Source organism: Mytilus trossulus, chromosome 1 (assembly GCF_036588685.1).
Source record: "Mytilus trossulus isolate FHL-02 chromosome 1, PNRI_Mtr1.1.1.hap1, whole genome shotgun sequence".
Taxonomy (NCBI): Eukaryota; Metazoa; Mollusca; class Bivalvia; order Mytilida; family Mytilidae; genus Mytilus; species Mytilus trossulus.
Genome location: NC_086373.1, coordinates 74,582,777 through 74,610,078, shown reverse-complemented (window position 1 = coordinate 74,610,078; position 27,302 = coordinate 74,582,777). Strand labels below are relative to the sequence as shown.

Sequence of the window (27,302 nt, the reverse complement as noted above, 5' to 3'; positions counted from 1 at the left end):
ATGTTGGCGCTCCACAGTAGATGTCTCCAATATATTTTCCTAACCCGTTGTCCTCTAGTTGGTCAAGTACATCATTCACATAAAGTTTGTACAGTTCAGTACTTAAAATTCCACCCTGTCTAACTCCTTGTTGTATAAGGAATGGTTCCGAGGTAAGACCGTCCCATTTGATAGAAGTAAGTGCATTAGTACTTAGCTGTCGTATTAGTAGCCAGAGTGTACCTCCTACACCTGACAGAAATAGTTTTCGGTACAAGCTGTTATGGTTCACAACATCAAAAGCGGACTTTGCGTCCAGAAGAGCTATAAAAATTGATGTTTTTTGATCGAGAGATTCCAAAATAGATTCTAGAAGAATAAGGGCACTGTAGAGCGGGGAGACTGTCGGAGTAAATCCCCTTTGAAGCCTGTTTTGTAGAATTTTGATGAAGTCCCTGATAAGATCACGGAGTAGACATTCTAAAATTTTCCCTATAACTGGTAGAACCGTAATTCCACGGTAATTTTTTGCTTCAGATAGTATGCCTTTGTTTTTGAAGATTGGAGTAAGTATACCTAATTTTAGGGAATCCGGTACTGATGCTGTTGAACATATATGATTGATTATTGCTGTAACTGCCTTAATTAATGTATCTCCTCCAAATTTTATATGCTCTACCGTGATGCCGTAAATATCTGGAGCTTTTTTGGTATTAAGTTTGCCGATTGCTTGACAAATTTCCTCTTCTGTAAAAATAATTGGGGAGGCGTTGTGTTTGCAGATTTCTTCGATAACGTCAATATCAAATTCTCTATCTGTATATTCCACATTTTCGTTTGACATTTGTGGTGTTGCAAGTTGTTTAAAGTGTTTGTTCCACCCTTGAAGAATGTCGTCCTTTGACGAGTGAATTTCTCCTTGTACATTAAGCTCAGATAATATGGTTTTTCCTGATTTTCTTTGCGCATTTACTAGTTTATGGAACATTTTACTGTCACTACGTTGTGCCGTCATAATGGCTTGCATAGATTCATCCCTTTGTTTGGCAATCTCCTGCCGCCTAGCTCTGCGAAGTGCCTTTTTAGTTTTCTTGCGCTTTTGCATTGTTTCTCCATCAACAGGTTTATCCTCTTGTCTCCATTGATAAAGTGCCTTTTTGTTTTCTATAAGTGCCAGACCAATTTCATCGTTCCAAATGTGTTTGTTTCTTTGTTTTGAGGGCTTCTTTATAGTAACAACAGAATCTTGTGATTGTTTAATGATGTCCAACAGCTTTTCAATGGCTAAAGGATCAGAAGTATAATCAATTGGATTACGATCAAGTCTATTTGTTAACTCAGCCTCATACTTTGAAATGTCGATTTTATCCCAGTTGACTTTTTGTGGTTTGATTGGTTGATCACTTTGATGTTTAAGCTTTAGTTCCATTTCAATTTCTGTCAAAAGTGGGTAATGATCAGATGTATTATTATGAAGCATATCTAGTCGTATTGTATTATAGACTTGAGCATTGATGGAATCATGAGTTAGGATGTAGTCAATAGAAGAAGACTCGTGACCGTTTGGATCAATCAAATAGTTTGTTTTATTCTTACGTGAAAATTCAACCAATCGCTATGTTACTTTCAAAATTCGTCTGCATAAAAATGTTGCTGTGAAAACACAGCTGCAGCATCAAAAGATGTACTTACGAATTTCGCCTTTTCTACCATAGATTATGAAAAAATTGATAACCAGGTAAATAAGATGTACATGGTAGCAGACCTCAAAGAAATTTCTTTTTAATTTTCTTATTAAAATCGTTGTAATAGCAATTTATTGAGGTTTTTGGACTGATCAAGTAAAAAATCAATTTTCTCAACTGTATTAAAACATGACAACAAAAAACAACCAATGACAATTTTAAGCAAATACGTAAAATGATTAAATACAATGATTTTAAAATATAATGGAATCTTTATAGTTATGAAATTGAAACTCTATTGTAATATAAAGTCTAAATCGGTAAATTTTTAATTAATTAAAAATACTTAATTCCACGGATGCTTTCGACATTACTCGTTACCTGTTTGTACAAAAATTTATCGTTCGTAATTTATACGCATTTGATTGGTTAACAGAAATACCTGTTCACTTCAGGTAAATTTTCATAAATATTTCCTAGTCATTTCGAAAAGTTTACTGGTCAGTTCAACACGTTAAATTTAATTCCACAATCTAAAGGATTTAAAATTTTATGTTATTCTTATTTTCAGAAAATACTACGGAACATTTTAGAAAAGTGTGGTATAAATTCTTCCAAATTTTCCTCTCATTCTTTTTGGAGAGGAGGGGCTACATGGGCTTTTCACAGTAAAGTTCCTTCCGAGTTGATACAATTTCACGGGGATTGGCGTAGTGACGCATATAAAGTTTATTTAGAATTTGATTTACATGACAAATTGTCTATTTCACGAGCTATGGCTGATGAGATTCTGAATTAATATTGTTTGTTTATCTTATCTTATTTTATTTTTTTGTAGACATTGTGTCAAAAAATAAGGTTTTGTTGCTGTCAGATTCTACTTGTAAATATGTAAATAACATTCAGTGTTCTCCCCATGATTTTTGGATAGCACCAGGGTAACGCGTGACGAAATGAATTTTACAATATTTTTACAATATTTTGTGTCGCGTTGCGTCGCTTATTTTTTTCTTGTTCGTTTTTGTCATTACCTTTTTGCCTTTGTTTTGTTTACTGTGGTACTGTGTTGTATGGACTTTGGGTCAGAACATTATTGGTAGAAAAAGTAAATCAATAAAACAGTTTGTATACTTTAAAATCTTTGAATATTTTGATCAAGCCATTTTGTCCCAATACTTGTAGTTATACTACACATTCCCCATGTTAGATTTGACCATTAACAATGAACTTTGAACAAGACTAATTTCTGATACAGAACCTTCAGTAAATTAAAAACTATTTTCCATACTTTTTAACAATGACATATTTCTTTATATTCTTATGCATATTAGTTATTAATTTAATTATACTACATAAATTGCTTCATTTCAAAATTTAAAGGTAATTTTAAAAGTTATATTCCTTTTAATATAGGCATTTACCTTTTCACTCTCTCAACAAATGGAAGTTTTTAACAATCTTGACTGGCTATACAGCCCTTGCCAAAAATTCAAATCACTACCAATTTAATATAAAATGTCTGTGTATAAAGGTATGATTCTCTAAAATAATTTGCAAAACATTTTTGTTGGTATGTTCTAAGAAAGTTTTTATTTTTAATGTAACATTCTAATATAATTTTGCAATCAATTTGTACTTTATTTTAATTTTCAATGAGAAATTATATGTGAGGAGCATTTATTTGTTATAAGCAAAATCAGGGGAAGTAACTCCACAATTGATTTCTAACAGGCAAATTATTTTGACTAAAGACACTAAAGACTGACGTAATAGAGTTCATTAACAAATGTCTGCTTGTCCCCTATTACAAGTCTGTTATCAAAATTATGATCTCATCATTAATTAAAACACAAGAGAATGATGTACATCGATTTAATCCAATCATCAAAGTTAACCTCAACAGGTAAATCGATCACGTGGTGTAAACAATCTACTTGTCAATACTGGATTAAACTGGTTAGAACTGGTCAATTTTCATGTAAACTTTTAACCCTCACTGAAAGTTGAAGTCATTTGAAACTTTACCGATTTTAATACGATTTTTTTACCGAAAACTTTAGCACCACGGAGAAAAATTATACATCGCGGCAAGAACGATACCACCGCGGTAAAAAATTATACATCGCGGGCCCGTGGTCCTTTAAGTGCCTGGGGAGAACACTGTAATTTATGTTAAAGTAATGATAATCATATTTAAAATTTTTTAATAATTTTAATAATATAATATAAAGTCTAAATCATCATATAAACAGATAAAAGGCCAAGCCTAAAAGCGTCTTTTCACAATGTCTTCAGTTTACAAAGCTCTGATTCCTTTCACGGATTTGACTATACCTTTTGGACCTTTTGAATTAGGCACTGGCTACGGTTACATGGAAATGTAACAATAATAAAAATATTATTGTTACATAGGAGACTAAATGCCGGAATGCAAAGGCGGATAAGGAACTGATTAATTACGAATGTAACAATAATTACTGAGGCTACGGTTACATGGCGTTATTGTTACATGAAAAACAGCAATCATTAAACTTAAATCTTGTATAGTTTTGTTGCCTTAATCTTGCATATGTACGAAATAATACTTGTAATAATGATAAATGATAAATATTATCGTTAACAAATGGTGTTTAAATTGGTTTTTTTCTAACGTATAAATGGTTTAGGTGTTTTAAAGATATTTGTGCCAAAGGCGAAAATATAGACCAATGGTTTGTTGTTGAGAACTCGGGCTGAGAAAAGTGTTCACTTTAAGTATTTAACTGCACACCTACTCGTATTACTGTCATTATACAATGCACTATGGATGAAGTGACCAATTTTGTTGTGGGTGAAAAATTTAAAACTTGGGATTCGTTTGAAACACAACTGAAACAATATCAAGACACAAATTTCATTCAGCTATACAAACTTCTTGTCAAAGTACCTAATAACTGACTCAAGATTAGTGTCTTTAAGTTCACGATAAAATTCTGAGTAGCTGTCTTTGGTCCTAGCATATGCCATCTTTTGAAGCAATTCAAGAGCCAAAATACGTTCGTCTTTTGAAATTCCAAGCTTCTCAGTAGTCACTTCTCTCTTGAAAGTTCTTAGTACATGGAAAAGACATATTAGTAAGGGTACATTTGGTATTTCTTCCATAATGACGTCTCTCTCGATCATGTCTTTGTCACTCATTACACATCGAATTTTGGACCAATTTTCGTTGTACTTTTTGAAGAGTTGCGTCATTTCTTTTATAGTTTCTCGAGATAAGTCAGAAACTATCCAGAATGCTATAACTTCGCTCTCGCCGTTTCCATCAACAGACATAAGTACAAAAAGAGGAAGACGCAGTATCTTTAAAACACCAAAACCATTTATACGTTAGAAAAAACAATTTAAACACCATTTGTTAACGATAATATTTATTATTTATCATTATTACAAGTATTATTTCGTACATATGCAAGATTAAGGCAACAAAACTATACAAGATTTAAGTTTAATGATTGCTGTTTTTCATGTAACAATAACGCCATGTAACCGTAGCCTCAGTAATTATTTTTACATTCGTAATTAATCGGTTCCTTACCCGACTTTGCATTCCGGCATTTAGTCTCCTATGTAACAATAATATTTTTATTATTGTTACATTTCCATGTAACCGTAGCCAGTGCCTTTGAATTATAGCTCTTCATCTTTTATATAAGCTTTGGATTTCAAATATTTTGGCCTCGAGCATCACTGAAGAGACATGTATTGTCGAAATGCGCATCTGGTGCAAGAAAATTGGTACCGTTAATTTTATTACAACAGCGGATCCCACTGACTGCCAGACAGGTAGTCTAAATAATTATGCTGTCTATTTTTTTATTTTGCTATTATGCCTTCCTACAACTCTATTTTTTTTTTTTATCAAAAAGCCATACTAAAGCGGCATAATAGGGCTCTTCACGGTTAGTTTGGACATATTGGATAGGGGGCAGATTTTTTGGAAGGAGGTGGAAATAGTATGAAAGTGTGGGAAATCCTATGTGTGTTTCCAAGCAACAGCTTCTGTTTTAATGATGTTTTCCTGTATGTTTCACACCATTTTTACCTCTATTATGAAAATCTGCCCCCTATCCAATATGGCTGAACTAACCGTGAAGAGCCCTATTATTTGGACTACCAGTCAGGTAGACTGAATTATCTGTTGTTTAAAATCTTCTTTTTAAAGGCAGTGCTTTTGTGACCAGACAGGATGTCCGCTCTGGTCATGCTTCAGTGATTCCCTATATATAATAAACCAAAATTTTTCAAGAAAAGTCCCTTCCTAAATCCACCTCTGTTTTATAATTTTTTTTTGAAAAATGTTAAATGATAATTTGTTTCATTTTCTTGCGTTTATTACCAAAAAAAACCCAACAAACCAGCAAATCTTATAATTACATTTACACACATAATAAAAAAGTCATTCATTTTAAAGGTAAATATAAGTCAGTATTTACATGTATATATAATGGATGTGTGGACTAAGTTTGTACCAACAACCAGTTTTATAATTAAATTTCTGAATAAAATGTGAAAAATACATAAAAAAATACCTGTAACTTATGAATTCATTGATGAGAATTCCTTGTTAAAGGCAATTACAAGACTTTTTTTTTGAGTAGCTACTTTAACTCTCCAGATTTGCATTTCCAAAGTATCAGCACTGTCTCGCCAAATACATTTCTTATATTCATGTGGGAGTTTGCAAGTTGAGGTTTCATTCACTAAAAGGATTTTGTGCTACAATGGAAAAAATGCCATGGCCCTGAGACAAGCAAGTGCTATTTCCAACCCCTGAAATATCCCTAAACACCCAAAGTTAGTTCTCCAGCAAGTTAGACCACCATGTTTAATTGTATACATAGGCTGGTTATGGCACTTAAGAAATTAACGTCTTTTTCTTTCAGTTTGATGAGTGAAATGATTGAGTGGAACTGTGAATTTGTTCATTTTATGATTAAAATTTACATGATCTTTTGTTTTTTTCAGATGAGACATCTTTAAAACCTAATAGCGGGGTGCATCCGTATAAACAGATGATGTATTATTTACACTTCTTATTAGCTGTTACCACACTTTTGATTATCTTACCAAAGGATATCACATGTTATCCAGGGGAAGAAAGATACGATATGGGTAGATTAGAAGGAGATGTACAGAACTGGGCTCAACTGATAGAAAACTACATACTGCAGGTAAAATCGAATACCGTATATATATATACTGTGAGCCTAGGCTCCGTGTTGAAGGCAGTACCTTGACCTATAATGGTTTACTTTCATAAATTTTACTTGGATGGAGAGTTGTCTCATTGTCACTCATACCACATCCTCCCAAATCTATGATGCCTATGAAATTAAACATTACATTAGCAAGTAATCATTATTTGTACAACTCATACATGTACATATATATTATAATAAATTAATGATCAGATGAGGTGCCTTATTAAAATATATATTGAATAAATAGCTAAATACATTGCATCTCAGCAATATTTTTTAGAACAAGTTAACTTTTGTATATAACAGCAGAGGTGTTTACTTGTACGGATTGTCCCTATTTTAAAAGGATTTTTCAATGAAATTATTCAATAGGGATTCGTCAAGAAATACTGTGGATTTTCTAACAATCCAGAAAATATCATAGTTGCTTACCTTTACGGCGATCAGTGTCTAAAAGGCACTTTTTTACTGGGAATAGCAGCTCTTTAAAGTGCAAAATGATAGCTATCAAGTATATTTCATGGACGGCATGAATCAGGATGCCAGCATTAGGAATTATGAAAATTCCCTACAGTAGCGCACATTGTGAAAAGTTTTTCTTGCGTAAGAAAAAAACGAACTGAACAAAGATCCTGCGAACTCTGAACTGTGAATTGAATACGATCTTTAAAGTACCTTGTTGAACTCTTAAACTATTGGCAACTTTGTATTGATAGTAACTTAATAATATTTATAGTCATTCAATGATTATTGAAATCTAGTCCCTATTGAGTTTATTATTTTGAGGTTTTGTAGTTCTAATGTGTTGTACAAGATTAAATAATTAATGAAATTTTAAATGTACAAATCTTGTTTCTTAATTTATAAGTACACAGTGAACATCAGATTTGCATGTATTAGCTTATCCCAAACTTTAGCTCAACTTTTTGTCAAATCATGCAAATTTTAGGTTATAATCTTTGTTGCAAAAATATCTGAATAAGACTGCAGATACTATCTAATTTTTCAAAATTTTCTTAAGGGGATCATGCCCCCAAACCCCTCAAGATGGCATTCATAGCGAATATTACTGACAACATTGCAAAACTACTGACAATTCTAATGATAGACATCATGTTGGGTAAACAGGTCTGTAACTGTATGACACTGATGTTTGCATAATGAAGCTTATTTATATCAAAAGGTAAATTTATAATTTTCAAAAACTCAAATAGACATAAAATTACAAGGTTGATTTTTCTGTTATTTGTAAGGCATTAGCATTACTTTTAAAGAAGATGAATAAAGAAAAGAAATTGTGTTCATTTATTCTTAGACAACATTAACATTATAATTCTCTAGAATGATTTATTTGACTTGATTTGCAGCTAGCTAATGATGGGATCTGTAGAGATTTCTCCCAGGGTTACTTAGATAATGCTACATACACCTTTGAACAGAAAGATGGGAAAGAAATTGTCAAACAAGTGAAAGAAAAACTGAGTGATTATTTCAACAAAAAGGAAAGAGCTGCACAGGTACATTTGTAGGTACTGTAATTCAGAAATTATTGCGATGTTTTTATTATTGCAAAAACTTGTACAGAGTTATCAAAGCAATAACTAAAACTCACATTTTGAAATTTTCTATATGAATCAAACAGGATTTTTCTGAATATCGCAAAAATTAAAATCACATTTTGGTTTTAAATGACTAAATCGCGATAATAAATGCACACAATAATTTCTGAATTTACAGTATTGTCATTGCATTGTTTTTATTATAAAAAAAACCAACACACACACTAGAGCAGTGCAGTCATCAAGCAGAATAAATTCTTGAACTCTTAGTGGGGAAACTACATGCACAGTTGTATGTCATATTTATGATTCTTTTTTGGGATTTGAATCCATCAATAAAATTAAAACTTAAACAAATATGTGAATTATTTTCTGTATGATTTATTTAGAGACTCGCAGTAGAAGTAGGAGAATTGTATGACACTTTTTTGTCAGAGAACAGAAGTTTACAATTGAAATCTTTGTCAGCATTAAATGAGACCTTCTATGTGGACTCTGATATCCCAGAAAAATTACCAAAAGATCGCAAGTTTATCCCGTAAGTATATGTATATTTCTACTGAAATGATAAAATTATTTATTTATTTATATACATATATAAGTTTAAGATGAAATATTCCATAACTTAGATTTCTATCAATGATTTGATATGTACTTTTGATTGATGTTTCCTGATATTGTAATGATAAAAAAAGAAAAACAAAACACTTTAATTTTTCAATTAAGACCAAAAAAACTCTATCTTTACTTTCTAACAGTATTATCAAGAATGAAAGTTTTTGCATACTAAACACACCCATACATTCAGTTCACATTCCTTCTTATGAAACCTGAACATATCTTTGTATTCATTGATTCAAAATGCCAGATACATTGCACTAGTCCATAGAACAATTTAAAAAAAATATACATACACACTGAAGCGCAAATTAAAAAAAAATATGGTAAAAGTCAGCACTGAATACAATTCAACAATGACTTACAATGTAATATTATATCATAGGTATTTCAAGCAGGAAGTCATATGGAACCATTCTACAATAAAGATTGCAGATGAAGTACCCAGAGATGACAATATTGTTATAAACAATGTTTATTTCACTGCTGCATTGGAACAAATGTTTAAACAAAACCAGGCTGAAGATTCTTCTCTCAGGTAGTTAAAGTATTAGTCATTCATAATTATTTGTATTTAATGGACAATAAAAAAAACACAGTAATTATGGTATCCTAGAACATTTTGAAGGATGTTTTTTACTGAAAATCAAAATAACACTATTTTCAGAAATGGTGTCTATTTCAATTATCAAAATTCTGAGAAAATAAAGATAAGATAGGTGCTTGTTTTTTTGATTCAAGCTTTAAAAAAATTAGAATTTTGTATGGAAACTTTGTCAGCATTTTTCAACAACTTTTAATGCCACTAGTGTAGGCAAGCTGGGCGTTAAGTGTTATCCTTAAATGTACATCCATCTGTACTATTTTCATGTCCTTACTCTAAATTAAGTTTCTTGCATATAATGCTAAGAACCAAAACTCTCAGAGAGGTTGAACTTGGCAATGAGTCACTCACATTTCTAGATTTATGCCCCTTTATAACTTTGAAAATTGTAAATTATTAAGTTTCTGCACTCTAACTTAAGTTTGCCTCATCCAAATTTTATGAAATTTATATAAAATGCTAAGGACCACAAATCTAAGACAGAGTTCCAATATTTATAATAAAATTTTTATATTGAAAGATGGCAGTACTTTGGATCAACAGCAGGAATTGTAAGAATTTATCCAGGAAGAGAATGGTCTACAAATTTTGCTGGATTTTACAATGATTATGATCCTCGAGTTAGACCATGGTATATTGCTGCTACAAGCGGTCCAAAAGATGTAGTCATTATCTTAGATTGCAGGTAATAAACATTATATATCTATATATATATATCTTTATTACCAAAGTCTATATAAACTATAGGTATACAATTATATCAACATCAATAATACATATAATACATACATAAACACAGACTATGTGACAGCAGAAGGTGTTGTAGTTATAAACAAACATTATTTTAACATTTCAGATCTAAGCTTAAAAGATCTAAATATAAATTTACCTAAATTACACACTTCTTTTACATTATTAGTACTCATCAGTTTAATAAATTTGTACATAGTATATCAATCATACAGAAATGTACGGAAGGAAAGTATATCTGACATCTTGGATATTTAATCTGTCAAATCAAAGGGAAATGAAAAACTACTATGTGAAAATAAAAAGTCCTCCTTTTGAAGCAAAAAAAAAAAGAATTACAAATTGAATTTACAAAATTATATAATGTTATAAAAACCGATTAACTTTGCAGATGTAATGTTTTAGTTATTTTCTTTCAGTCTATCAATGGATGGCGAAAAATTCAGTATAGCTAAAGGTGTAGCCAAAACTGTGATAAACACATTGACAAAACAGGACTATGTCAGTGTTATATGTGCCAGAGACTCATACTGGGATGATGTTGGCAAGTAAGTGTATAATAGTAGTGTATATATATGTAGGTTGTGATTAAATCATTGAAAAAACTGGACTATGGCAATGTTATATGAACTGGGATATTAAGGCAAGTAATTTAATGTGTAGATAAGGAACTCCCATGAAAGTAGATGTGCCAGTGTTAGGGTAATTTTTTTCAATGGAGGTCATAGTTCTCTTGTCTTGGTTCAAACAGTTGTATCTATGTAATTACATCTTTAACTAAAGGAATTGTGTTTGCTTATCAAATCAAACAATGCAAACCAAAAATGTAATGACTAAATCTGTTATATTTTCTTCCAGGTGGCATGCATATTCGACAGATGTTCTAAGCTGTCGTGAAGAAAAGTTGGTGCCTGCTACCAATGCTCATCGTAAAGATATCATAGAAAAGATTCAGAAACTTAAAGCAGGAGGCACAAGTGAACTTGAGTATGAACAGCTTTCTTTGTATATTAATGCTTACTTCAGTATGAATTGATTTTTACTACCTCCTTTTACTACCTTTTGTCAAGATTTATCATTAAAATTGTTATAGACTGAGTTAATTTTGATGTGTACCATAACATTTTACTTTCAGGAAGGGATTTACTATTGGGTATGACCTACTAACTAGAAGTCCCAGGACAGGATGTCAGTCTATTATTGTATTTGTCACGGATGGTAAAGATACAGATGCTGAAAGTGTCAGATGTGGACCAGGTAAGTCATTGTCAAAGTATTTGGCTAAATTAAAACAAAAAAATCTACATACTATTCTCTTTGTAAAATCATAGTTAGAAGCTCTTGATAAAAAATCATTTTTCCAAAAATCTGGTTAATGTTAGAAAAATTTATCAGTATTTTGTTAAAAATGGTATCTTACTATAATAAATCCAACAAGTTCTTCTGCTAAACTGAGTATTGAAAATTATGCTGGTCTAATGATTACATTCTATGACCATATGAATTTTAAGAAAATGTGGTGAAGTGGTAGTTATTTGAATGATCCTACATTGTACATACATCAGACAAAATTCGACTACCTTTCTATCAGATATAAAGAATGATTTTAAGTATGAAGAGATATTTGTTAAATATTGTACTTACAGGTTACTATACCAGAAGTGGATTTGTACCTGGACCAGTATGTAAATACAACTGGACATTAGTATGGGATGTAGCTGAAGAGAAACAGAAGTACCTTAACCCTCAGGTAATTAAATACAATATACAATTTACTATTAGTTTTTACAGAAAAGCAATTGTAAATGATGCTCTCAAAGCATTAGGTTTTCATGCATAATTTGTTAGCTCGAAAATTATTTATTTTGTTATTTTTTTTCTTTTGGTTAGATATTTTATGTTTTAAGTAGACAAGACTTACTACAGTAAACTGTATAGGTAGCAAACTGATTCCTTAAAGTGAAAATATCAACAGTATGCATTTGTTGAAATGTAGATACTATTGATATGATTATTTCACATTTTCAGGCCAGATTATTTAGTTATTTAATCAAAGATGATGCTGAAGAGTTTCCAGGCAAGTTAGCTTGTGGACATAGAGGCAGCTTCACCAAACTTACCACTGGTGAAAATTTAATCTCACAGATGAACAATTATTTTGATTTCTTGTCTTCTAATGCCAGAAGCACAGAGCCTTTGTGGACATCACCTTATTTAGATGCCTGGGGCCTTGGTTTGATGGTGACTTATGCTGTCCCAGTCATAAGCAAACTAGACTCAGATAGCAAGTAAGTTCAGTCCCATATTGTGATTATAACCTGTTTGAAAGTACCTATGTTCTTGAAGACCTCTTTTTATTTGCTGAATGGTTTGTCTTTGTCTCATAACAGATTTCATTAGCAAATTTTTTAACATCTATAAATTCTAACTTGAATAGACAGAGAAGCAAAAAATACTGAAATATTTTCAATGCTAAATAATAGCAACAGTAGCATACCACTGTTCCAAAGGCTTACATAGATTGAGAGAAAACAAATCAGGGTTACAAACTAAAACCAAGGGAAAGATGCTACCAAGAGACCACTTGAGACATTTCCAAAAGCACAAGAATATATTTTCATGGCACATTATGTTATTGGATTACTACATTTTAGATAATGCTTTGTGTAATTTTATGAACGAATTGTTATAACTAGGACAATAGGAGTAGTTGGAGTAGATGCTACACTGGATGAGATTGAGAACTTTCTAAAGAAACACCAGTGGGGAAATGTTATTTCCTTCTTAATTAATGACCAAGGGGAGACAATTTATCATCCAAAACTGAAGCCTAGTACAAATGTAAGTTTAGTATGGCCACGGACCACAATTAATTTCTCTATCAGTTCTTTAGAACATTTAGTATCATTAAAAAAATTGCACCATGCACTTTTGTCAAATTTTTTGTGTGTGTAATGTAGAGTACTAGTCCAAATATATATCCAAAATTCAGAAAGATTGAAGCAATCACTTTTACAAATTTAGCCAATACACATCCATACCCCTATGGACAAGTCAAGAGATGTTTGGAAAACTGTAGATATTACCTTTTTGCACTTGGTCTAATTACTCATTCCATATCAAAATCAGTTTAAATACAACATCCAAAAAAATATTTCACCTCTCTTCTTTCATTTCCACCCCAAAAAATCTAAGAAATGAGTGAGGAAGGGAAAGAAAAAAATTAAGGAAAAATACACTCTAATTAAAAAGAACTATATTCATGAACAATGAAAAGCAGGGTCATTAATTGTGGTCTTGGGTCAGTATATGAAGTACAATTTTTAATTTTGAAGATTAGGTTTTTTTTCAGAATTGTTTACTGAATGATTTTACAAGAAATGGAATTTGTTCAATGGTAACTTGCAACTGAAATGTCTTCAATGATTATATAAATCACATTCTTGCTTTAGGATCAAGATTAGCTATAGCAATTTGAAAAGATAGTTTTGATATATAAATGACTCATAAGGTTGATTACCACTTTGTCTTAAAGATTTTTTTAAAAAGTATCTAATTGTATGGATATTTGATATTAAATTTGAATATAAGAAAAGACAAGTTTTAGACATAGAATTTGTGAATTTTATAGTCTTAAAATTGAGAATGGAAATGGCCAATACAGTCACTGGCAACTGAAATTTAAAGCAAGGTCATATGATGGTACACATGATGGTTCATAACTTGAAAATTTGTGTATAGTTTTCCCAAAGTGATATTTTTGATATCATTTAAATTGACTGATTATAATCCTTTAATAAATTTTCATTTATGGTTTAAATTTTTAGCTACTAGAAGACCCTATATTTATACCAGTTTCCCAGTTGGAGATGGACAATAATGGTAAATTTTCTAAAGTCCTTAAGAACATGATGATTGGAAGAGAAGGAATGGTCGAAATAGAAAAAGCAAAAGATGGAAAGAAAAGGGTAAGTTACCAAAATTGGAGTAAAGAAAAGTTAGATTCCAAAAACTCTTGTACATGTATTGCATAAATTGCATATCAAAAATCTTATTCAAAAATTGAGTTTGCATATTTGTACTAGTTTACTCAAGAATATTTCTTAGTTATTTTTTTGTCTAAGAGTAATCAGTGATTTTGTAATATTAGTTGAATGTAGAGTATATTTACAGTAACTGACAATTTGTATGTTTTAGACTTATTACTATGCTGCACTGAATGAATCAGAATATTCCTTTGCATACAGTTTAGCTGACACAGATATGGTAAGTTTTCATTTATTCACTAACTATCATACGTCTAGCTTAGTTAGGTATTAAATAACTCGCGTTTAGAACTAATATGTTGTTTCATTCAGGGATGCATGTTTGTCTGCTTGAACCAGATATCTTATATAAATGATAATATACAATAAACAAGTAAAACTTTATATATATTTTAGTTTGTCAGGAGATCTCAGGAGCCAAAAGACAGATCAAGTTATACAAAGAGCTATTATAACCTTCTTCAGGAATATAAAAACTTAATGAAAGAATTACCTGATGCAGTGAAAAATCTAGATATCAGGGAAAATGAGCAACGGTATCCAGGATTAACAATTACCTTCAATTATTCTACCATTTTTCTTCCTCCTAAAAGTCATTGTGATCCAACACAATATATATATGATGATAACTTGGCTAAAAAGACTTTAACAGCACATAAATGGATTAACAGTTTTGAAACAGATCGTGGCTGTGAAGCTGGACAGAAATTTCATAAAGGGATTAGGTAATTGTTACAAAATCTTTGTTGCAGGCAAGGCTTCCAAAACGGTCATATATTCCGGACAATTGTATAATGTCCGATACAAGTCAGGCTGGGGAAAGCATGAAACGGTCTTTTACTTTTTAGATATCAAGGCTTTTTCGGTCATTTTTACATAATTCACAATCTTTTAGACCCAATATTTTGCCTTTCACAGCCACACATTTCCGGTCATAAAAGTGAGATGATGATTAATTACTATCAAAACAACCCCTACTTCAATACTTTCTAATTTTAATCAAGGCTAATTAGTTGTTGGACAGCTGAAATCGGTGAACCCTGAAATCTACCTGTTCAGGTGACTGGTGACTATTTTCAGTACCAGACATCGTATAAATTGATCGGTCTATTAACAATTATTTTTTAACATTTCAGCGGTTTGTATCTTATTAATTAAGTCCAAAAGATTAAAATTATAAGAAATCGGTTATAAACATGATTTGATGAAAAATTAAAAAAGGTTTTAAATGAAAAATCGTAGGAACTACGTAGTATGAACTAGAACACAAGTGCACATGTGCCAAGTGGGAAGTTTAATTATGCATCCTACATTTCTTCATAAATGCTAAAATTATCATTGAAACCTGTATCTAAAGTTCATTTGAAGTATTTTGTTGAAGAAATAACGTGGAAAGAGCTTCTTCACTCAGTTGTGCTTTGTATACGTACATGGATTTTACGTATCCGTATCCGTATATGGTCCATGTTTTACCATTGTCATGTCAACATCCGGTTTAAAAACGAAAGTAAAGTTGTTGACAACATCATTTTGCCCAATTAAAGAGACTAAGGCAGATATGAGCACGCAGATGTGCACACTTTAAATTATGCACTTTCAATTTAACAGTTAACGTCAGAACATCAAATTCATATCAAAGTAAAGTTTAATAAACGTTTTTTTTAAATTTAATGTCACTCATTGGGATGGCCATCTGATTACTATAATTCATTTAAATTGCCTTTTGTGACTTGGTCTTAGAGATTTAAATCTGGATCAGGTATAAAATGTCCGGCTGGCATAATATTTTTTGGAAGCCCTGGCTGGTGGCAGGTAGCATTATTATTCTTAATGAAGCATATTCCTGAATAATTTAATTTTGGATGTAACGCGCCTTCTGATTGGCTGAGGTAATTTTGTTATGAGCTCATAGACATAATTTAGTCATGTGACTGTGATGTCATCAACGTTTTTTCATGGTTTTCTACGGTTTAAAATGGAATTTAGAATTAAATTATAAGAAATGACTGTAATATTTTTTCTGTCCATTCAAAATAACATAAAAAATTTGGTGCACACTGTTAAATAACCCGCTACGCGCGTTATTCACTGTGCGCCAAATTTTTTATGTTATTTCTTCATAGACAGAAAAAATATTACAGTCATTCCTTAAACAACTTAAGAATTATTTTGTACATGTGTACAAATTTTGATTTACCATTAAATAATTATTAATGGTTGTTGATGAACTAGACTCTACGCTGTCTTCTCTTTGAAAGTGGATTGCAAATCTACAAATTCAATTTTAATGAACCTCCATAAGAATTCTTTGGTGAGGTTGAATACTTTTTTATGTCTGACTTTTCATTTATACATAAAAAAAAAATGTCTTCCCATTTTCAGGAATAACAAATAATATCTGCCTGAAATTTGACATAAAATTTCATGTGAGCATGCTATACTGTATGATTTGTTTCACATTCATCAATCATCTTGTTTACCTACTACTAATAGCAGTTATATCCTTTGAAAGCAATAGCTCACACCTTAACTTGTTATTTTGTTTTAATTTCAGAGCTGATGTTTTAATAACACAACCAATAGAAGAAATGTGGAAAAAGAGAGCATTTGAATCCCTTGATCAAGTGAAATGGACAAATATTGGTCTAAGAAGTGGAGTATTTAGAACATTTCCAGGTCACAGGTCAACCAGAGCATATGATCCAACACAGTATGTATATAAAAATATGAAGGTATAGTGTTATTGCCAATGAGACAAATGTCTATCAAGTTTGCCATGTCAAGGGTTAAGTTATGAAATGATAAGGCATACTGTCTATTCTTATATTAGGTGGATTTTCTCCTTTATAAGCTCTCATATTTAAAATTCTAAGTGTTGTAAATGCCAACCTGGAAGAAAAGTAAACTATACTAAAAAAGAGTAGAGAGAAACTATCCAATTTATATCATAGTTGTCTTGATATAATCTAATTGTGTCTCATCTTTGTTGGTATCTTCAAACAGTCCGTCTTATTCATTTAGATTTTTATTCATAAGATATTGATAAACTCTGTGATACAAATCAGTGTGTTAACGGACTTAACTAAGTACTTCCTTTGCTCAACCACTTCGGACAGAATAAGTATCTTCTAATGAAGGGAAGCAATCCCGTCAGAAAAATGTATGCTTTTGATCAGCATACATTAATTTATATTCATGAAATTTATAGGAGACCATGGTATAAAAGAACCAGCAGTGCCCCCTGGAAAACCTCTATATCTACACCTTATATGGATGCTGCAGGAGTTGGTAAAATCAACACTATATCTCAGGCTGTGTTTGAAGGGATGCCAGTGATAAGTAATGATGAATGTACTAATGCATCACAGAATGGAGTACCACTTCCTGGTGGATGTAGATGTGATCTAGATACCGATTGTAGTAGCAGTATGTAATAATTAAAAAAACATATACAGCATGATAACATATAGGTTTTATACAAACACCAAACATTGATTAAATGTATTACTATTCGGTGTAAGCTACCATATGAAAGCTAAATACACTTTGGAACAATACTTGATAATAAAAAACATGAGTCTAAATGACATTGATGTAAGCAGCTCTAGGTATATATGAATATTTATTCATATTTGTATTTTGAATATTCTGATACATTTTTAATCTAAAGGTCATGTTCTTTTTTAATTGTTTTGAAAATTTACAATGTAGACCTAAAGTCAAAGTCATATTGTGATGACAGTGCTAATGAAAACCATGATTTAATCTAAATCAATTATATTTTGATAACTGATAGGAAAAGAAGGAAAAGGGATGACAAAAGTCTTATAACAAAATTTTTAAAGAAACAATGCTTTTATTACTGCACTTCATCTTGACAGTTTGTCAATTCATGATGTAATTGAAATTGTAATCACTGCTGGTTGGCTTATTATTCATGAACTTATATATTTTTTTGCAATCAGAGAGATATAAAAATTAATGTATGAAAATTTCAGGAAAGTGTTATCTGAGTAAAGCTACAAAGTTAGCTGATCATAGACGTTGTGCCACTGTTAGAGTAGAAGGAGTTACTGGCCTTGATATTTTATATGATGATTTCCATAATAAGATCATGGAGAGTATGCAGGCTAGTAACTTCAACAAATCTTGTGGTCAGATTTATGATTGTCCAGATAAAGAACCAGGCTGTACAACAAGGTAAAAGTCCACTGTATTTGCAATACTTAGATTTGATGCATGAAGTGAATAGTTGGAACTCTCTAGTTATTATTTTAATCAATTTTTTATACCCCCCGCTTTAAAAAAGGGGGTGGGGTATACTGTTTTACCTCTGTCTGTCAGTCCGTCCGTCCATCAGTCCGTCCGTCCATCAGTCCGTCCGTCAGTCAGTCCGTCCCATGAAACTTTCGTCACATTTTTCTCAGGAACTACAATACCAGGATTTCTGAAATTTGGTTTCAGGGTTTAACTAAATCAGCTATACCGTGTGATGCGTTTTCAGATTGATCACTTGACAACTTCCTGTTTACCGAACACTTGTATGTTTTTACACATGATAGCCAAGTTGAAATTTTTGTCACATTTTTCTCAGGAACTACAATACAAGGATTTCTGAAATTTGGTTTTAGGATTTATATAAGTCAGCTATACCGTGTGATTTGTTTTCAGATTCATCACTCGACAACTTCCTGTTTACCGAACACTTGTATGATTTTACACATGATAGCCAAGTTGAAAATTTTCGTCACATTTTTCTCAGGAACTACAATACAAGGATTTCTGAAATTTGGTTTTAGGATTTATATAAGTCAGCTATATCGTGTGATGCGTTTTCAGATTGATCACTTGACAACTTCCTGTTAACCGAACGCTTGTATGTTTTTACGCATGATAGCCAAGTTGAAATTTTCGTCACATTTTTCTCAGGAACTACAATACAAGGATTTCTGAAATTTGGTTTCAGGGTTTATCTAAGTCAGCTATACCGTGTGATGCGTTTTCAGATTGATCACTTGACAACTTCCTGTTTACCGAACACTTGTATGTTTTTACACATGATAGCCAAGTTGAAATTTTCGTCACATTTTTCTCAGGGACTACTATACAAGGATTTCTGAAATTTGGTTTCAGGATTTATATAAGTCAGCTATATCGTGTGATGTGTTTTCACATTCATCACTTGACAACTTCCTGTTTACCGAACACTTGCATATTTTTACACTATTAATATTATCCACTTGTGGCGGGGGTATCATCAGTGAGCAGTAGCTTGCAGTTTCACTTGTTTATACATGTATAATCAAATGCAAGTTATTTTTTATTTTTTAATTTGTGTTCCTTTAATAGTATGCTAGTTTCAAAGCTATTTTATGTTATATCACTTTAGAAAAATAAAAATTTGGGTCTAAATAAAACGCTAATTTAGAATTAAATAAATTTATAGTTTTTTACACCAAATTGTTCTTTTAAATTCAAATCATTCATACTCTTCTTGTTTTTCTAGTTAAAATTAGGAAAGTACTTAAAGATGTATATAGAGTTTAAAAATAAAACTAGTTGTCTGTAATAATAATTATAAAGTATATAAAGAATCAGTTAGCAATTCATAACAAATTAATTTTGATTTTGTTTCTCCTATTTCAGATGTTACCTGTTTGATAGTAAAGCAAACTTGGTAGTTGATCCTGATTTTATTACTGCTAGTAACTTAGACAAGAGTAAATATGCAGGTGTACAGCTTGGAAAGAAAGAAGGAGAAGTTATGAAAGATCTCATTTACAAACATAAATTCTTTATCAGAAAGGAAACTTTAGAATTCCAGGGCACATGTAGAATTACTCCAGTGGAACCAAAGGTAACAAGGATTAGGTTAATTTGCTGATTTGTATGATGCTATATCTTCTCAATGCTGTTTTCTCTAAGGAGTCAAAGACTTCTAGCTCTCCATGTTCTTTCAATGCTTTAACTATCATATATAGATATAAGAAGATTTGGTATGAGTGCCAATAAGACAACTCTCAATCCAGGTCACAATTTTTAAAGGTAAACCATTTTAGGTCATGCGCATTGAGGCCATTTTGATTTAGCTAAGCTATTAAAAATGATTTAGTTTCATTGCTGTTGGGTCATAATCTGCTGAAATATGAACAATTGATTGCTTTTTCTAGATTGCTCCAAAATTGTTACCACAAATAATTATTAAGGGGTCAATCATCTTTTATTTGTAATCCTGGTCTGTAAAGACTTTTGAATATTGTTGATAATTGATGTTTCAGAAAGTTTTTAAGCTACTTTGAATTGATTTTTAGGTAACATTGGAAGGAATACCAAAGAATCCTGCAGAGAAAGATGACTATTTCAAAAACAAAGGTCCAATACCTCAATTCAGTAGTGAGTTTGGATGTATCCAGGATGTTGTCAGCTTCAGTGCTAATGATACAGCTCTAGGTAAGATTTCTATTAACACTGACACCATGCAGATCTCACTAATACCATACAGTGTTGGTCTCTGGCCCATACTGTCCAGTATAGTTTCTACTAGTTATTATGATTTATATAATAAGGTCAAGATATGATGACAGGGAATATTTCATCACCATATTTTACTCCATTCTAAAAATGGTTCCTATATTGTAATCACCTTGTCCGCCTGTCCAACTTATAATTTTGTCAATTTTTTAAGAAAATACTTAGAAGATTGACTTCATAATAGTCAGCCTCTTGGCATTGATGAGTTGTAAATGTGATAACTTTTTGGATCATTATCTCATTTGTGATGAGTATAGTAGTAATGTGTATGTGCTTTTAGCATCTGACAGAGGCTTACTTCCTGTTTTTTCTAATACATGAAATGAAAACTATGGGTATGTTAAGTAGGACAATACATTCCTTTTTGTTGTTGAGTATAGATAATGCTTTATATTTTCACAGGTTAAGATTTATTTACATGGAATGTATCAGCACCATGTTGACCAGTATAGATAACTTTGGAATATATTGATTTGTATTTGTAGGTAGAGGTATGTTGACAGGGAATGTCTCAGGACCGTGTATGTCAGGTTTCTACTATGTAACATCTCTTCCAAGGACCAATCTTTATCTATTAGTTATAGAGGACTGGAATAATTACAGAGAGACTTTGTTTTATAACTTTAATTGTAGAATCACAAGAAGGTAAGACTAAGAGGAATACAAAAATTGAATAAAAATTGAAGTCATTGTGAAAATAACTGACAGATGATATAAAACCAATTAAGGTCAGGCTGAATTAAAAATAATTAAATTAGATGTCAATACATTAACAATATAAAAAAGAAGATGTGGTATGATTGCCAATGAGACAACTATCCACAAAAGACCAAAATGACACAAACATTAACAACTATAGGTCACCGTACGGCCTTCAACAATGAGCAAAGCCCATACCGCATAGTCAGCTATAAAAGGCCCCAATAAGACAATGTAAAACAATTCAAACGAGAAAACTAACGGCCTTATTTATGTAAAAAAAATGAACGAAAAACAAATATGTAACACATTAATAAATGACAACCACTGAATTACAGGCTCCTGACTTGAGACAGGCACATACATAAATAATGTGGCGGGGTTAAACATGTTAGCAGGATCCCAACCCTCCCCCTAACCTGCGACAGTGGTATAACAGTACAACATAAGAACGAACTATAAAAATCAGTTGAAAAAGGCTTAACTCATCAGATAGACAAAAAAATACAAGTGGACGTGGTCGTGTACTTATACATCCCAACACAAAAAGACACAATGAACAGATCTGAGAGTACTGACAGTTATCTGACAGCTAGTTCAAAGCCACTAACAACTAATAAAAAAGTCATGCTTCTAAGACTAAACACTCAATCCGTACACATCCAACATACAATGGATTTAGTGTAAAGACGTCATAAACAGCCAGAGAAGAACATGACCTTGTGCAATGATTCAATGCAAATAACTTCTAACTAGATAGATTTAGGGACAACAACCAAACAATATCTGTAAAAGGCCCGGATATACAGAAACAGTCAAGAAAACTTTTTTTGGTGGGAATTTGCCCCAAAGTGGGTCAACAGGTGCAAAAAGCGTCAATTTTGCCGATTTTTCACCCCTTCTCTTGACCCAGAAGACCCAGGGTTGCTGGTTAAGGTATCCAGCTGTAGCCTGCGTGTAGAGTGGACCCTAGTGAACAAATTGACCCCAACAGTTGTTAGGTTGGAGTGAATCTGATCTTGATTCATCAGTCTACAGAAGGTCATTTGGACCCAAAATACCGAATTTCACGATTTTTGCCGATTTTTGACTTCGAAAGGACCCAAACCGGAAGTAGTTGTTTCCTATGCGTACTTCAATAATAATAATGATCAGTAGTTATATGGCTGTGGGTTTGCACTATCTTTGCCAGTTTTATGCCTCTGAACTTCTTGTGTAAGATACAGATGTGAAGCCTACCCCTCCAGAAAACCGAGTTTTAGCCAATTTCAATTTTCCAAGTCCGTATTTGTGCTCAAAATGCTACTTATACATGAGAAACGTGAATATGGATAGCCTCAGGTTGATGGAACATGCATAACTTTTAAAATAAGTATCATAAAGTGGACTTCTAAAAGTATGGAACGCCATTGGAGCCAAATAAAGGTTATTAGGGTCCGCCCGTCAAAAGACGGGCACCGCATGGTAAGGGTTAAAACATAATCTGGTATCATATACATTTGTAATCCAAATTATACTGTTTTATTTGAAAGAAAAATTCATAATTGAAATAAATTTGTATTTCAGTATTGTGAATTCTGGAGCCCATAGAATTATTAATGGTACCTGTGCTCATGAGGACCATTCTACCAGTACACTGGCTGCTGAGGAAAAATGTCCAGTACTACGTGACCTTGACCTGAAATGTGCTTATACACATGGAAATGTCTGTCAAATATCAATGATTTTACTGTCTTCTGTACTTACAGTTACATTTACACTAGTATTTAGTTAGACATAGGATTTTATATGTTAATTTAACCTATAATGGTTTAATTTTTAAATTGTTATTTGGATGGAGAGTTGTCTCATTGGCACTCACACCACATCTTCCTATATCTATGATATTGGTAAACACATCGAAAAATTAAATACTGCCATTTTGAAATTTTTAAGCATTTAGTTATTTTAATTCAAGGCTCATTGTGGTGATTGCTCAACAGTGTAAGATGACTTGAATAATTATAACAATAACTTTTTTCATTAATTGTTAAAAGCTCATGATGGAATTGGACATAAAATGCTAATTTGGTAATAATTGGATATTTTTTTTAATCTTTGTTGGGTAAAGAATAGACATAATACTTGGTTGACACCCTTTCAAAAACCATGTTTGAATTCAATCAGTGAACTCAATGTTAATATCTTAAAAGATTTTTTTATGTATATCTCATGTTTAAATTCCATCAGTGAACTCAATGTTAATATCTTAAAAGATTTTTTTATGTATATATATCTCATGTTTGAATATAAGATTCTAAAAATTCATGTCAAAGATTTGTCAGATGTTACTTACATGGTAGATTTTGGAGAATCGAATCATATATATTTTTCAAACATAAGAAAGTCAAAAGTCACAAACCACTGTCTGTCCCTTAATGTTCTGAGTTCTATTGTTGTGTAGAGGTTGCATCAGTCTACTTTGTTTTATAGTTTTACATTGATATACTGTCACCCCATATTTTGATATTTTAGAATTATCATATACATGTATTGTTTTCCAATTTGTGATAGATATATAGTGTTTTATATATTGTTGTTTATTTTGTTATTTATTTTTGTCTTATTTTATCTGTGTAAATAATATTTTTTACTTTTTAAAGTGATGCTTTTATCATATGTAATTTGATAATAAGAGTTTTAGCATCCTTGAAGAAATCAAATACTTAAAATACTTTTTTCTAGTCACATATTTTTTCAGTGAAGAACATTTTTAGATCTTTTGATCGTGCATTCCATTTTTTTGACATTGTATTAATTTTTTGTGTGTTTATGTTTTTAGTTTACTATAGTTAAGTTTGAATGATAATAAAAAGAAAGAAAAAAAAAACAGTGTTCTTAACTTATTTATATAAAGTTTCAAGATAAAATAATATCATGGTAAATGCATAAAGGTAAGCTAAATTGTTGAATCTTTTCTGGTTCATTTAACCCTTTAACGTTCCTACCGGTCAATCTGACCGTTAAGCTAAATTTGTGGCGGAGTAGTTTGCATGAAGTTTGGTATTGTTGACAACTTTTGACGTACATATGTGGTTGTGGGCTCAAATTAAAGATCAGTATACCAACAACTTGATTTTTGGTGTCTGAAACCAACAAAATGCAATGCATTATGTCAATTTGCCCTATATTGACAAGAATATTTTTGGGGAAAAATGTTTTATTTTTATTTTTAAATAGAATATTTTCACAAAATGTCACAAGACAAATTGTTGCTGTTTTTTGTTTGACAATGACAATTTTGATAACTGTGCCGTGATCATTTACAAGAATACTATCAAAACTGTAAGTAAAACCCATACACATACAAAAGAACTGATTCAAAGAGTATCAACACTGAAACAAACTCAAATTACAAGGAATTTTCATGTTTTGTTTTGTCAATTTTTATAGCAAAAGAGATGAGAACATCTAAAATGTGTTAAAAATTGTTAGCCAAGTCAGAATAGCAATAACAATTCTTTGTTTCTTTAGTGTCTGGTTATGAGGATGTTGAATATCGTATCGCTAAGGTAAGAAATAGTGACATATGGACGAAAAAACGAACATTTCTGAATAACTTTCTTACAAATTTGCTTGAAAAAATAATAATTTTCAAAAACTAGCTTTTCACTTAAGAAAAAGAAGTTGGATTATGTTCTCCCAAAATTAATTTCTAGTCTTACAGAGAAGGTGACTTATATGCTTAAATTTCATAAGATTTGTCAATGGTATCTGTGGCTCAGTGGAAAGATGCACAGTCTTACACCCGGATGATTGCGTGTTCAAACCTCATTGCCGGAGGATGAAAAACTAAATTCCTATATTAAATGTAACTTAACTTAACTTGCCGGAGGATGAAAAACTAAATTCCTATATTAAATGTAACTTAACTTAACTTAACTTAACTTAACTAAATTCCTATATTAAATGTAACTTAACTTAACTTAACTTAACTTAACTTAACTTAACTTTACTTTCAATTTCAATAAAGACAACTGAAATACATGATTACATCAAAAACAAAACTTTTACACCCCCCCCCCCCCCCCTTTTTTTCTCCCCTCTCTCTGTTTTTGTTACATTCTAAGCCTGGGCACTCAATAATACCAGATTTTTATTCAATATTTACTCAAAATTCTTTCCTAAAGGCTCATTCTGTAAGCAGTTATTAATAGTACATCTTTAACATAAACCTGGGCCATTTATTTGACTATGACAAAAATTCTCAAAAAATCCACTATTTTTTCGGAGTTTCGAGTCTTGATATTTCTACCAATCAGAGAGGTTTTGCATCTTTCTGTATAAAGTTTTCACCGATAACGTTTCTGAAAGTCTTCATGCATTAATTTAACACTAAAACTATGTTCTATTTTCGTCACTAAACGTCTGTAAAACCGCTTTTCCGCTTGAATTGTACATTTTTGTCACTTTAATTCAGCATATCACGTGACTTTTGAGAGATATCACATGACCAACGTAAGAATTATTTTCCTTAAATCAAGTTTTCCTGAAACCTTAATCAATTATCTATCAGATGATCCTAACTTGTCCTTTGAGTGAGCTTTTTATCGAAATGTGCAATTGATTGAAAACAGATACCCTTTATTCGGGAAGAAAAGGTAAAAATCCTTGAATGTTAAAGGGTTAAGAGAGGACTGTCAATTCAGAAATCTCATTTTTGTCCATTCTTCAAAAAAAGAAATCTAGAGGTCAACATACCATCTTCAACAATAGGTAAGTGTCCCAAAATTACTGAATCTAATGCAGAATAGGGTTTCTGAACGAAAGTGGTGGAATCCTACCTGGGATTGGACCAAAACTTGGGTATATGGTCACATGTCTAAAAAGTCCATATTGGTTTTGAGGTTAACACTCCCAAGATAAAAAAATCATTCAAACTAAAAGAAGACTGGTATTTGTGCTGTAGAGAGGTTTCTGGATGATTACTAGAACTTCATTTTAAATTTTACCATTCTGTAGTAATATATATTGAAAGAAGAATGAGTTTGAATAATAAGATTTTGCAAAACTTTTTCATTGTACACTTTGATGACAATTTCTTCTTAGAAAAAAGTTTAGTTGAGGTGTGTGAGCTTTCTCGCCAAGTTTTTTCATTAAATTTCTTATAAAATTTATGTCATGTTTTCAAATGTTGTATCTGTTTTAAAGTTCTACAGAACAATAGGGCCATATTCTACAATGAAAATAAATCCCAACCTTCTACTTATGGTATTTAACATTTTGGTAAAATTTCAGAGCAATTGAAATACTTATAAACTTGTTGCCCTGGAACTAGATAAATGCTTGTTTTTGGCCCCTAATTTCTAAACGTTTTGGGACCATAACCCCCAAAATAAATCTGAACCTGTCTTTTCTGGTATTGAACCTACTTATAAAAATCCATTCACGTAAACTAGTTATTGTCTGGAAACCATGTGTCTTTGGACAACGACGCAGAAGAAAATGACAACAATGTAGACGACATCATACCATTATACGATTATACTATCCCAAATTATTTTTTTTGAATTTGTATAACAACATTACTATAACCATTGAACCATGAATAT

The 27,302-nt window shown here is 31.6% G+C and overlaps 1 protein-coding gene across 1 annotated transcript; it reads left to right on the top strand.

The window, feature by feature from the left end:
- Positions 1-1,606: 1,606 nt before the first annotated feature.
- On the top strand, positions 1,607-23,501 carry LOC134685048 (voltage-dependent calcium channel subunit alpha-2/delta-2-like). The gene is made up of 22 exons (XM_063544425.1): positions 1,607-1,717; positions 6,669-6,874; positions 8,272-8,421; positions 8,853-9,001; positions 9,467-9,619; positions 10,206-10,370; positions 10,855-10,983; positions 11,294-11,422; positions 11,571-11,692; positions 12,082-12,185; positions 12,464-12,723; positions 13,132-13,276; positions 14,263-14,403; positions 14,633-14,701; positions 14,878-15,206; positions 17,036-17,191; positions 17,690-17,907; positions 18,480-18,681; positions 20,128-20,338; positions 20,793-20,931; positions 21,498-21,657; positions 23,278-23,501. Exons 2-22 carry the CDS (start codon positions 6,716-6,718, stop codon positions 23,483-23,485), a joined length of 3,498 nt encoding a protein of 1,165 aa, XP_063400495.1. The 5' UTR covers positions 1,607-1,717; positions 6,669-6,715; the 3' UTR covers positions 23,486-23,501.
- The last annotated feature ends 3,801 nt before the right edge of the window (positions 23,502-27,302 follow it).